Source organism: Pleurodeles waltl, chromosome 12 (assembly GCF_031143425.1).
Source record: "Pleurodeles waltl isolate 20211129_DDA chromosome 12, aPleWal1.hap1.20221129, whole genome shotgun sequence".
NCBI classification, from domain to species: Eukaryota; Metazoa; Chordata; class Amphibia; order Caudata; family Salamandridae; genus Pleurodeles; species Pleurodeles waltl.
Window position 1 is genome coordinate 102,021,941 of NC_090451.1, and position 12,271 is coordinate 102,034,211.

Sequence of the window (12,271 nt, forward strand, 5' to 3'; positions counted from 1 at the left end):
ATGCTCTGTAATAATGACCTATTCGTCCCCCCACTGGTGTTGTGTGGAGGGGGTGAGTGACATGTGAGTCACTGTTTAGTAGTAGGGGTTTTGGGGCTTTGGAATCTTCCTCTATTTCTAGGGAATTGCCCTCCTCTATATTGTCCTCGAAAACCTCCTCTATACTGTCCTTGGTAACTGGACGGTGTGGCTTGTGAGGTGCTGGCTTGTGTGCTTTGACCCCGAAACCCCCCTCGAAAGGGCGTTTTACGGAATGAGCTGTAATTCCCTCTGCTCTGCGGGGAGTAGAGTGCGCCCATGGCTTTGGCAGTGTCCGTATCTTTTTTGAGTTTCTCAATCGCTGTGTCCACTTCTGGACCGAACAGTTCTTTTTCATTAAAAGGCATATTGAGAACTGCTTGTTGAATCTCTGGTTTAAATCCAGACGTTCGGAGCCATGCATGCCTTCTGATAGTTACAGATGTATTAATTGTCCGTGCAGCTGTATCTGCAGCGTCCATGGAGGAGCGGATCTGGTTGTTGGAGATGGCCTGTCCCTCCTCAACCACTTGTTTTGCCCTATTTTGGAAGTCTTTGGGCAGATGTTCAATGAGATGTTGCATCTCGTCCCAGTGGGCTCTGTCATAGCGCGCAAGTAGTGCCTGGGAGTTCGCGATGCGCCACTGGTTTGCAGCTTGTGCTGCGACTCTTTTACCAGCTGCATCAAACTTGCGGCTTTCTTTATCTGGGGGTGGTGCATCTCCAGATGTGTGAGAGTTGGCCCTTTTCCTAGCTGCTCCTACAACAACAGAGTCTGGTGGCAGCTGTGTTGTGATGAAAGCCGGGTCTGTAGGAGGCGGCTTATACTTTTTTTCCACCCTTGGTGTGATTGCCCTACTTTTGACCGGGTCCTTAAATATGTCTTTTGCGTGCCGGAGCATACCAGGGAGCATAGGCAGGCTTTGGTAGGAGCTGTGGGTGGAGGAGAGTGTGTTGAACAAGAAATCATCCTCGACCTGTTCTGAGTGGAGGCTTACGTTGTGAAATTGTGCTGCTCTAGCCACCACCTGAGAGTACGCGGTGCTGTCTTCTGGTGGAGATGGTTTTGTAGGGTATGCCTCTGGGCTGTTATCTGACACTGGGGCGTCGTATAGGTCCCATGCGTCCTGGTCTTGGTCACCCTGGCTCATGGTGGTGTGAGCTGGGGAGTGTGATGGCGTTTGTGCTGGTGAAACGTTAATCACGGGCGGAGGAGAGGGTGGTGGTGTAACTCTTTTCACCACTTTTGGTTGTGGTGCTTGTTCCGTCTGGAACTCCAACCTTCTCTTTCTCCTAATGGGGGGAAGGGTGCTTATTTTTCTTGTCCCCTGCTGAATGAAGATACGCTTTTGCGTATGGTCCGCATCAGTTGCTTGTAGCTCTTCCTCAAACCTATGCTTCTGCATTTGGGAGGTTAGCGAGTGCTCTTCTGTATAAGAGCCTGAAGCTGGGTCGCTTGCAGTTTGTTTCGGCGTCGAAACTTTGTCTGCGTGTTTTTTCGGCTCCGAGGTGACTTTTTTCCTTTTCGGGGCCGAAACCTCTCGGCGTCGATCTCTTTCGGTGCCGCTGTCTCGGCGTCGAGCCGTGTCCACACCGGCATCTCGGTGTCGAGGCTTGTCTCCAGCACTTTCTCGGTCCCGAGAAGGCTGCGTGCCGGTGTCTCGACCGGAGTCGGACGATCTCGGCACTGTTTGGGCCTTTTTCGGTGCCGACGGTCGGTCACCGATTTTATGGGTTGAGCCATGGCCTGGTGGCAGTGGCGTCCCCTGGGCCTTGTAAATGTTTCTTTGTGTGGTTTTCGACGTCTTACTCACGGTTTGTGTATCGTCGAATCCTTCGGAGTCTGAGTCTTGGATCGAGAAGGTACCTTCCTCTTCCTGTTCCTCGAACTCCCGTTGGGCTGTCGGTGCGGACGCCATTTGAAGTCTTCTGGCTCGACGGTCTCGGAGTGTTTTTCGGGACCGGAACGCACGACAGGCCTCGCAGGTGTCTTCGCTGTGCTCAGGTGACAGGCACAGGTTGCAGACCAAGTGTTGGTCTGTGTAGGGGTATTTATTGTGGCATTTGGGGCAGAAACGGAACGGGGTCCGTTCCATCGGCGTTCTTCAGCACGCGGTCGGGCCGACCAGGCCCCGACGGAGGATCGAAAAATTACCCCGAAGGGCACCGGAGCTCTTCGATCTTCGATGCGGTGTTGAATGTAAGTATGCCGATCCCGAACGCAACAATACCGACGAAAATCTTCCGAAATTAACTATTTTTTCTGTTCCGAAACTCGGAGCGACAGGAACACGTCCGAACCCGATGGCGGAAAAAAAACAATCGAGGATGGAGTCGACGCCCATGCGCAATGGAGACAAAAGGAGGAGTCACTCGGTCCCGTGACTCGAAAGACTTCTTCGAAGAAAAACAACTTGTAACACTCCGGCCCAACACCAGATGGCGAGCTATTGCAGAACATGCGTATCTACAGCGACAGATGCCATCGAACTGATGGTTTCGTCAATGGTGTCATCGTAGACCATGCCTTCGTCGATGACCGCTACGTTGACGGATGCGACGTAAATGGAGGAGTATTCGATGTCAGTTCCGAAGGTATGGTCGTCTACGGCAGTTTCTTCTTTACTGGTGATGTTTAATCCATTGTGGTGCATACTGTCAATGAGGAGATTGGTGTATATATGGCTGGCGTCGACGATGTTAACTACGATGGCCTCGTTGATAAGGCGGTGATGACGATGGATGTAGTGGTCGCCATCGACAGAATCTTCTACGGTGGTGTCGTCGTCAACTGGAACTTCAGTGATGCTTTTCACGTCGTCGATGGTTGAGAGGAAGGAGAGCAATGAAAAGTCTCCTTTTTCTTCAAATATGAAGGGGACGGCTGTGAGGAGGTTGGCCCTGCAGAGACCAGGTACATTTTCTCCTTTAAAGGGTCTTTATGATGAGCTTTAGCAGCCTTCCTGCTCTCCTCAGAATGCCTCTTTTCAGATCACCTCGACCTTTCTGGGGGGTCTGAAGCTGTGTCACTGCCCTCACCTGAAGTGATGGACTTCACCTGTAGCCATGAGAGAAGTCTTCCTTCCCTGTCCCTCAGTTTTAGAGGAAAAGGTGTGACAGATTTTGCAGTCCTTCACTTGATGTTTAGGGTACAGGCAGTCCTTGTGAGGGTCATCAATATGGAGCCTTTTCTTCCCACAAGATCTGCAGGGTCGAAAAAAACCTTTTCAGAAGTATCTGATATCTTTGGTTGTAGAAAGTAGCTTTGAAAGGAAAAAACCTGAGCAGAGCTCAGGGAGACTCCCTTCACAGGACGTGCAGTAGAAAATCTGAGGAAAAGTGCATCTCTTGGTAGTATTCTAGAGGGTGCTGGCGGCTGAGCGGTCCTAGGTCAAGTTTGGTTCTTTTTACAAAAAGTAAAAGATAGGCTATTTGAGTGAGGGCTACTGCCATTATTGCCTCTGGTGATTTCTACATACTGCTTTCCTAAGGTACTGTGGAACTCCCACTTAGACAGGGAAGGATTCAATAAGTGAATCTTTTAAAGATCCAATAATGGATAACATAGGACGCTGGTATGAATGGCTGAAGTTTGGGTCATTTACTATTATGTAGATAGGATGCAGATGATCTGGAAAAAATGTAAGTTATTGTGTTTAAAGTTACACTGCTGTATCAACATTGCTGATCATGCTTTCCGGTCCAGCGATGGGGAATATTTCAAGCATGTGAAGCAATTAAATAGTCTATGCTAGAGAACTGGACCTGTACAGGATGTGCCAGGAAAAGTAAGGATGGGGAAGAGAGAGGTTGCTGACTTCATAAAAGGTAGTCTTGTTTAAGTTCTACAGGGCTGCTGCCTATCTGGATGCTCTTCTTTTCGTAAATGTTTTTCAAAGTCCTCAAAAAGGATGTAAGTTGAAAGCATGTGTATTAAATGTGTTCAATAATACTTTATTACAGATACACATGACTACTGTGCAAAGATCAAATTCAATGGTATAACCAGAGTACAGAAAAATTACTGTAAGGAAATGCCTCCTTGGCATGGTTGCCCCCTGACCTTTTGCCTTTGCTGATGCCAAGTTATGATTTGAAAGCGTGCTGGGACCCTGCTAACCAGGCCCCAGCGTTCTTTCCCTAAACTGTGCCTTTGTCTCCACAATTGGCACAACCCTGGCGTTCAGGTAAGTCCCTTGTAACTTGTAGCCCTGGTACCAAGGGCCCTGATGCCAGGGAAGGTCTCTAAGGACTGCAGCATGTCTTATGCCATCCTATGGACCCCTCACTCAGCACATACACACTGCTTGTCAGCTTGTGTGTGCTGGTGGAGAGAAAATGATTAAGTCGACATGGCACTCCCCTCAGCGTGCCATGCCAACCTCCCACTGCCTGTGGCATAGGTAAGTCACCCCTCTAGCAGGCCTTACAGCCCTAAGGCAGGGTGCACTATACCACAGCATGAGCACTATGCCCCTACAGTATCTAAGCAAAACCATAGATATTGTAAGTGCAGGGTAGCCATAAGAGTATATGGTCTGGGAGTCTGTCAAACACGAACTCCACTCCACAGCACCATAATGGCTACACTGAAAACTGGGAAGTTTGGTAACTTATCAGCACAATAAATGCACACTGATACCAGTGTGCACTTTATTGTAAATTACACCCAGAGGGCATCTTAGAGATGCCCCCTGAAAACATACCTGACTTCCAGGGTGGGCTGACTAGTTTTTGCCCCCTTTGTTACAGCACCACAGGGAATCCCAGCTAGTGGAGATGCCCGCCCCTCCGGCCACTGCCCCCACTTTTGGCGGCAAGGCTGGAGGAGATAATGAGGAAAACAAGGAGTCACCACCCATCAGTCAGGACAGCCCCTAAGGCGTCCTGAGCTGAGGTGACTCTTACTTTTAGAACTCCTCCATCTTGTAGAAGGAGGATTCCCCCAATAGGATTAGGGATGTGCCCCCCACCCAACAGGGTGGAGGCACAAAGAGGGTGTAGCCACACTCAGGGCCAGTAGCCATTGGCTACCGCCTTCCCAGACCTAAACACACCCCTAAATTCAGTATTTAGGGGCTCCCAGAAACTAGGAAGATAGATTCCTGCAACCTAAAGAAGAAGGACTGCTGACCTGAAGCCCTGTAGTGAAGACTGAGACGACAACTGACTTGGTCCCAGCCCCACCCGCCTGTCTCCCTACTTCGAAGAAAACTGCAACAGCGACGCATCCAACAGGGTCCAGCGACCTCTGAAGCCTCAGAGGACTACCCTGCATCTAAAGGACCAAGAAGCTCCAGAGAACAGCAGCCCTGTTCAAGAAACTGCAACTTTCTGCAACAAAGAAGCAACTTTTAAAGACCACACGTTTCCCGACAGAAGCGTGAGACTTTCCACTCTGCACCCGACACCCCCAGCTCGACCTGCGGAAAACTAACACTACAGGGAGGACTCCCCAGCGACTGCGAGCCCGTGAGTAGCCAGAGTTGACCCCCCCTGAGCCCCCACAGCGACGTCTGCAGAGGAAATCCAGAGGCTCCCCCTGACCGCAACTGCCTGCTACAAGGAACCTGACGCCTGTAACCAGCACTGCACCCACAGCCCCCAGGACCTGAAGGAACCTAACACCAGTGCAGGAGCGACCCCCAGGCGACCCTCTGCCTAGCACAGGTGGTGGCTACCCCGAGGAGCACCCCCTGTGCCTGCCTGCATCGTTGAAGAGACACCCAGGTCTCCCCATTGATTCCTACCTGAAACCTGACGCCTGTTTGCACTGTGCACCTGGCCGCCCCTGTGCCGCTGAGTGTGTACTTCTGTGCCTGCTTGCGCCCCCCGCGGTGCCCTACAAAACCCCCCTGGTCTGCCCTCCGAAGACACAGGTACTTACCTGCTGGCAGACTGGAACCGGGGCACCCCTGTTTCCATTGAAGCCTATGTGTTTTGGGTACCTCTTTGACCAGCTCTGAGCTGCTGGTGTGGTAACTTTGGGGTTGCCTTGAACCCCTAACGGTGGGCTACCTTGGACTCAACTTTGAACCCTGTAAGTGTTTTACTTACCTCCCCCAGGAACTGTTGATTTTTGCACTGTGTCCACTTTTAAAATAGCTTATTGCCATTTTTGTCACAACTGTACATGCTATTGTGATAATTCAAAGTTCCTAGAATACCTGAGTGAAATACCTTTCATTTGAAATATTACTTGTAAATCTTGAACCTGTGGTTCTTAAAATAAACAATATATTTTTCTATATAAAAACCTATTGGCCTGGAATTTGTCTGAGTGTGTGTTCCTCATTTATTGCCTGTGTGTACAACAAATGCTTAACACTACCCTCTGATAAGCCTACTGCTCGACCACACTACCACAAAGCATTAGAATTCTCTCTTTTTGCCACTATCTTACCTCTAAGGGGAACCCTTGGACTCAGTGCACACTATTTCTTACTTTGGAGTAGTATACACAGAGCCAACGTCCTACAATTACCCTAAGAAAATTACTACTTAATGCATTGCAATCTCTATCATTTACACAGGCAAATAACTAAAGTCATAAGGTTTCTCCAGTATCATTTTATTTACCACTTTAATCCTGGTTTGCATACTTAAAAAAACACATGAAAAAAAGAATGGAATACCCCATATACGCAGACCAACATCAAGTAATAATGTGATATTTATTTCCATGGATGAGGAAAGTAAAGATGGCATTCAAGGAAAGGAAGGTGTGACTAAGATAAAACATGAAAGCATCTGGCTACCAGACTTGGGTTGAGAGTGGGTTCCCTCTATCATGCCTTACCTCACTCTCCAAAAAGAATGCCACAAGCAGCAGGAAGAAGGGCCTGCTCATAACACGACAGCCTTGTTCTTTGCCTCTAGCCTCTACTTCCGGAAGGAACAATCTGGGGAGAAAAAAAAAAGCCGGTGCAGGAAATACATGAGTTTAACAAAGGTTACGGAGAGCAAGTAGCCTTTAATCCATTCTACATGAAGCTACAGAAGAACAGGAAATACTAGAAGAAGGCCAAGGTTAACAAAGCACAACTTAATTATCTCTAGAATACCAGGAAGAGCAGCTCCACGCTCTGTGTTTCAATAACACTCAGACTGCAAACATCTGCAACAAGTAATATAATCTGTAAAACATTAAAAGCGACCATCTACTTCTAGTTTGAACAATAAGCATTAGTAAAGTGCAGTGTGTTACGATTAAAGGAACACCCAATGGGCAGCAACGCTTTTCCTCAGAAGACCTATAACAGTGCAAATGTTAAACCTCAACATAAACATTCAAGAGGAGATTTCTTACTCAAGTCCAGGTGCCAAATGCACACGTATCTAATAATTTCAGGCCTTCAGCCCAGGAATGGAAAGGCGAGTGGCTATTAATGGGGGTTCTTACACATTCTACCCCAGCAGTCCCCTCCAATCAGCTACATCACAAGGTGCTACACTTGTGCATAAAGGGACAAGTTACTTACCTTCCATGACACACTTTCCAGCAAACTGCATGTTAATCACCATTTGAATTCCCTCAGATGCCAGACTGCATCCAGAAATTTTAAAGTGATTGTGTCAGGATACTTCAATTCGATTTCCTCAGAAGCAGAAGATAACTCCTCAGTCCCGACCCGAGCTACTCACAACGAATATTAATCCTTCGTGCTGAGTACCCCGGAGGGGAAAAGGGGAATGGGATTGTAGAGAGACTGCCACTGAGATGATGAACGCCAGTACTCAGTCTGCCTCTTCACATCTAAGATTGGATACAGCACCTGCAAGAGTCACAGTCGCAATTACTAGGTACATACAACATCAGTTTTTCACTTTCTACTCTCAACACTTAATTCTCTTTAATTCTATTATTTCTTCACTCACCCCGAGTTCTCTGTAGCCTTGCTTCTCTCTATAAATGATAGCTCTTCTTAAAAAATGCTTATTACTGATTCTGGAAGAACTTCTCAACCTTTGTTAGAGATTGGTTTTATGTTGCTATATATAGTTGGTGATAATGCGTTCTTCAAATCAGCTGATGTTATTTAATTTCTCCTGTCTTATTGTGACTTCTGTCAATACTTGTATTTGTAAATGCTTGTTTATTAAAGTTTGTTTCTCCTTTCTTACTTCGACATTTGTTGATAACTTGTATTTGTAAATGCTTGTTTATTACAGTTAGTTTCTCCTTCCTTACTTCGACATCTGTCGATAACTTGTAGTTGTAAATGCTTGTTTATTTAAGTTCGTTTCTCTTTTAAACTCTATTTTGGTTTATTACCATTGAATTTGTAAATGCTTATTTGTTAACAGTTCGTTTCTCCTTTAAACTTGGCCTTTGTTTATAACCTTGACATTTGTAGATGCTTGCTCTTTTAAAGTTTGTTTTTTCTTTGACTTTAATATCTTAAACAAGAACCTTGTAAACATAAGGTTAATTCATACATTAACTCTGTAGCCTTGTCGACTTCCACAGGAACGGTCTACTATCAAACTCTTCGAATAAACCTTGACAATATTTATCTGTTTTCTGTAATATAATCTTCAAATGTAATTTTACCTCACAGGAGTTTCTGTTCTGAAGCGCGCTCTCTCTCCACACAGCTGATTCCTGTCAGACCTCAGTTGAAGTGCAAGGCTTCCAGCTGGAGAGCTCGTAACCTAGGAACCAACCGATTGCAAGACTAGAACTGTAACTAACCTTCAGGACTCACAGCGGCCATCTTGGATCTTCTCTTCTTGATTCTTCCTTTGAAATAAGCGCAAGATTACTCTGCAAACCTTCTTCCAGTTTGGGCTTTGCTGTCTCCACTGAGGATATCTCTTTGCTTTTCTCATGCACTTCTTTGATTTGACAAGTTTGTGTGGTCATGACAGATTGCTAACATGCGTATCAGGGAGGCACCATCAGACACCGAGCGAGAACTGTATAGAGGCATCACTCCTGAATGCTTATGTCACAACAAAAAATTAGATATTATGTGAACCGTATCATCAACAACAAAATGAGAACTGTGACAGTGTGCAGAGGCTAACATGTAGCCTTATAATCACCTAAAGGTCCACCTCAAAGACCAAGGAAGAGGGAGGGTGGTGCAAAATCTACTGCTAGAGTATCCACAATAAAAAGCGTTACGCAAGTTAAGAAACTTGTTCTTCAGATGTAGTACTTCTAACTGCAGATACTTCATCTTTTCAATATATACAAAAGTAGCAACCTCAAGGGTGGCAGGTCTGAGGCGTGAAATTTACACATGAAATCCTTAAGAAGCTACCAGAAAAATCACCCTCCCTGCAGACCTCAAAGTTGATACAGTAGTGTCTGTTAAAGAACAAGTTACTTACCTTCAGTAACACCTTATCTGGTAGAGACTATCTAGCTGCAAATTCCTTGCTTTAGAATATTCCCCACTTCTCAGACTGCATTCAAAAAATCTTAAGCAGTAGCCCTGTGGAAAGGTAGGTGGTGTTGAGTGGTTCTACATCGGTGTTGTTTAAGACGGATGCAATATCTGCAGTGCCCATATGGGCGCCACCGGAGTACATGACATCGGCTTTTTGGTTACTATTTCAGAACAAGAAACAAGGAGCCATGCCAGAAGGCTGATCGACCAGTGTGCAGATACTAAGGCCCTAAAAGGATCTTTATAGATCGAAAAAATGTTTGGTAGAAAGATGAGAATGGGGCTGTTACATAAACAGAAGGTAAGCAACTTGTTCATCCAACAGAGACTTTTAGCTGCTGATTCCTTACCTTATAATAAATACCAAAGCAATACCTCCCAGGAGGTTGGTTTGCAAATTGGCTCAGACTATAACATCATGTAGGGCTGAAAGGGCGAAGTGCCCATCACGACTGACCTCACCGTCCAGGCAACAGTGTTTTTTAAATGTATGCAAAAATGTCCACGAAGCAGCCGGAGATATTTACAACAGGGCCCCTACAAACTAAAGTATTGGGCACAGCTTTGGATTGGATGTAATGAGCCCGGAAGCCCTCATGGGGTTTTCTGCCCAATGCATTGCAGATCTTCATGTAGAGTACTAGCCATTTGGAGATGGTCAGTTTGTGCTCTGCCTTCCCTTTTTCTGTTCCAGTGAACAGCACAAAGAGATGATCGTCCATACAATGCACTCTGGTATTGTCTTTATAGAAGGACAGTACTGTTTTAAAGTCCAGGCAGTGAAGTCTCTCTTCCCCCTTGGAGGGATGAGGCGCAGCAAAAAGTCGACAATGTGATGTTTTGGAAGACGTGAAAGGGTCTGTCAACCTTCCGTAGAAAAGAGAGACAGGTTTGGACAAGCAGTATTTCCAGGAAGAATCGGGTGTATGGAGGTTGGACAAAAAGAACGTGCTGCTCACTGACTCTCGTGGCCAATGTAATAGCCACCAAAAAAAACTGACTTTATTGTCAAGAATCCAAGGGTTCAAAGGTGGAAACATCAAAAAAATAAACCAAAATAATATACCACTGGGGCATAACAAAAGGTCTGGGAGGAAATGTATGCTAAAGACCTTTCAGAAAACGTATCACAACTGGTGACTTAAACAGAGAGGGTTGATCCAATAATCACAAAGATGCACAGATGTCTCCAGAGCCAGGCCCTGCTGGGCTCAGGTCAAAATACACAATACTTCTAACAGGGGTGATGAAAGTGGGTCAATATGTTTTTTAGCGCACCAAGCAAGCAACTTCAATCAATCAATAGTTTATTCGGTCCAGGTTTGGACCATTTGAGAAATAAAAAAATAAGCAAGCACCTTGTCCTATTGACAGGCGTATACAGTTTTTGGTGATGGACAACTGACTGCCGACATTATACGTCAGACTTCGAGTGGAAGGTCAAAGGCTTTCAAGTGTCACTGCTCAATCTCTAGGCATGCAGGTGGAGTGTGCGCGCAAGTGGCCTGGTGGGCCAAGATGGCAGGCTGAATTCTCAAAGTTCCCAGCCAGGACCTCTGAATCTGCACCCATATGACAAATACAGCAGGCATCTGGCTCTCCTGACTAGGGCCCATAGCAGGGAGGCAGAACGAACTCTATACCACCATGTTTGACTCTCCAGGAGACCAGCGGAGGTGATCAGTGGCCGGGTACCAACAGGTCACAGGCCAAGAAGGCCCCGCAATGGGGGCTACGCATGCAGTCCACGCCCTAACCGCCTTATATTAAGTACAGTGGCGGACTGGGACTTTGTCACCCTTCCGGCTTGTGTGCTGATTCAGCATGGGGCAGCAGTGAGAGCCGCACAGAGCAAGAGCAGCTGATTGGGCCAATGAAGGCTGTGGGCGCCACAGCAGCTGCCCCCATCCCTCCGCTCCTCTTCTATGGACTTATGCTGCATCACCGCCCCTGTGCCTGGAGAGGGGGCAACTTGGGACTTTACCAGCAGAGACAAGCTACCACAGTAACCACTGACAGATCAGTGGATCGCAGCACCATGACTGCAGCAGGAGAGGACTGGTGAGCCACAAATGCCATTACTGGATGACGGGTAATTCCATGGGAACAGAAGGTGGCCCCCACCACGTCTGAGGAACTTGAGAGTTGTCCACTGGTCTAGGGCCTTAAACTGCCTCCCCCGCCCTTTTTGCTATTATGGGTGGGGGATTAAACCGGTGGGTGGCTGAATTTGGGCTTCCTATTGAGGTACCCATAGGCATCAAGACTCCCCTGCCCGGAGACCACTATTGGGGAAGGACTGACTTCCCCATTCCTTCACTCGGATTCTGTTCCCCGTACTACAAAGAGTGACACATTTGGACTCACGCCGCCGCTCGTGGTGGTACCCTCTACCGAGTCAGACACCTTGATTGCACAGACCACCCCAGACAGCGCCTCCTCATCCGACCTTCCCTCCCCCACCCTCTGTGGACTGCCACATGACCCTTACCCAAGGATGGAGGCTTAAAATGTAATGTTGCTTCACCTTGGGAACAATGATGCTAAGCTGAACTGTTGTTGAAGTTTCGAATTCTCTGTCTTTTCAGTAACATGGTAATAAAGACAATTTAAAAGAAAAAAGTTTCTTCACCTGGTGGGTCAGCTTTTGTGTTTAATTGCCTGCCTTTCCCCTGAGGCCTGTCGTGGCCTTTAGGGGAGGGTGACCCCCAGGTGGATCTGCTGGATCTGTCCCAGAATTGGAAACACTGACACAGCTACTCTGCAAGGGTCCCCTTCTTGAGATGGCGGGCCCTATTTGCCCGGTAGCTCTTTCATTGCCACCTGTCTGCATGGTGCTTGGATCTCCTGCGATG

At 47.1% G+C, this 12,271-nt stretch overlaps 1 protein-coding gene across 1 annotated transcript in view; it reads right to left on the bottom strand.

The window, feature by feature from the left end:
• Positions 1-12,271, bottom strand: part of LOC138267072 (cohesin subunit SA-2-like) — a 1,140,873-nt gene that overhangs the window by 551,595 nt on the left and 577,007 nt on the right. The window contains exon 13 of the mRNA XM_069215920.1: positions 6,818-6,860. Coding sequence (XP_069072021.1) covers positions 6,818-6,860 — 43 coding nt within the window. The remainder of the gene's footprint in view (positions 1-6,817; positions 6,861-12,271) is intronic.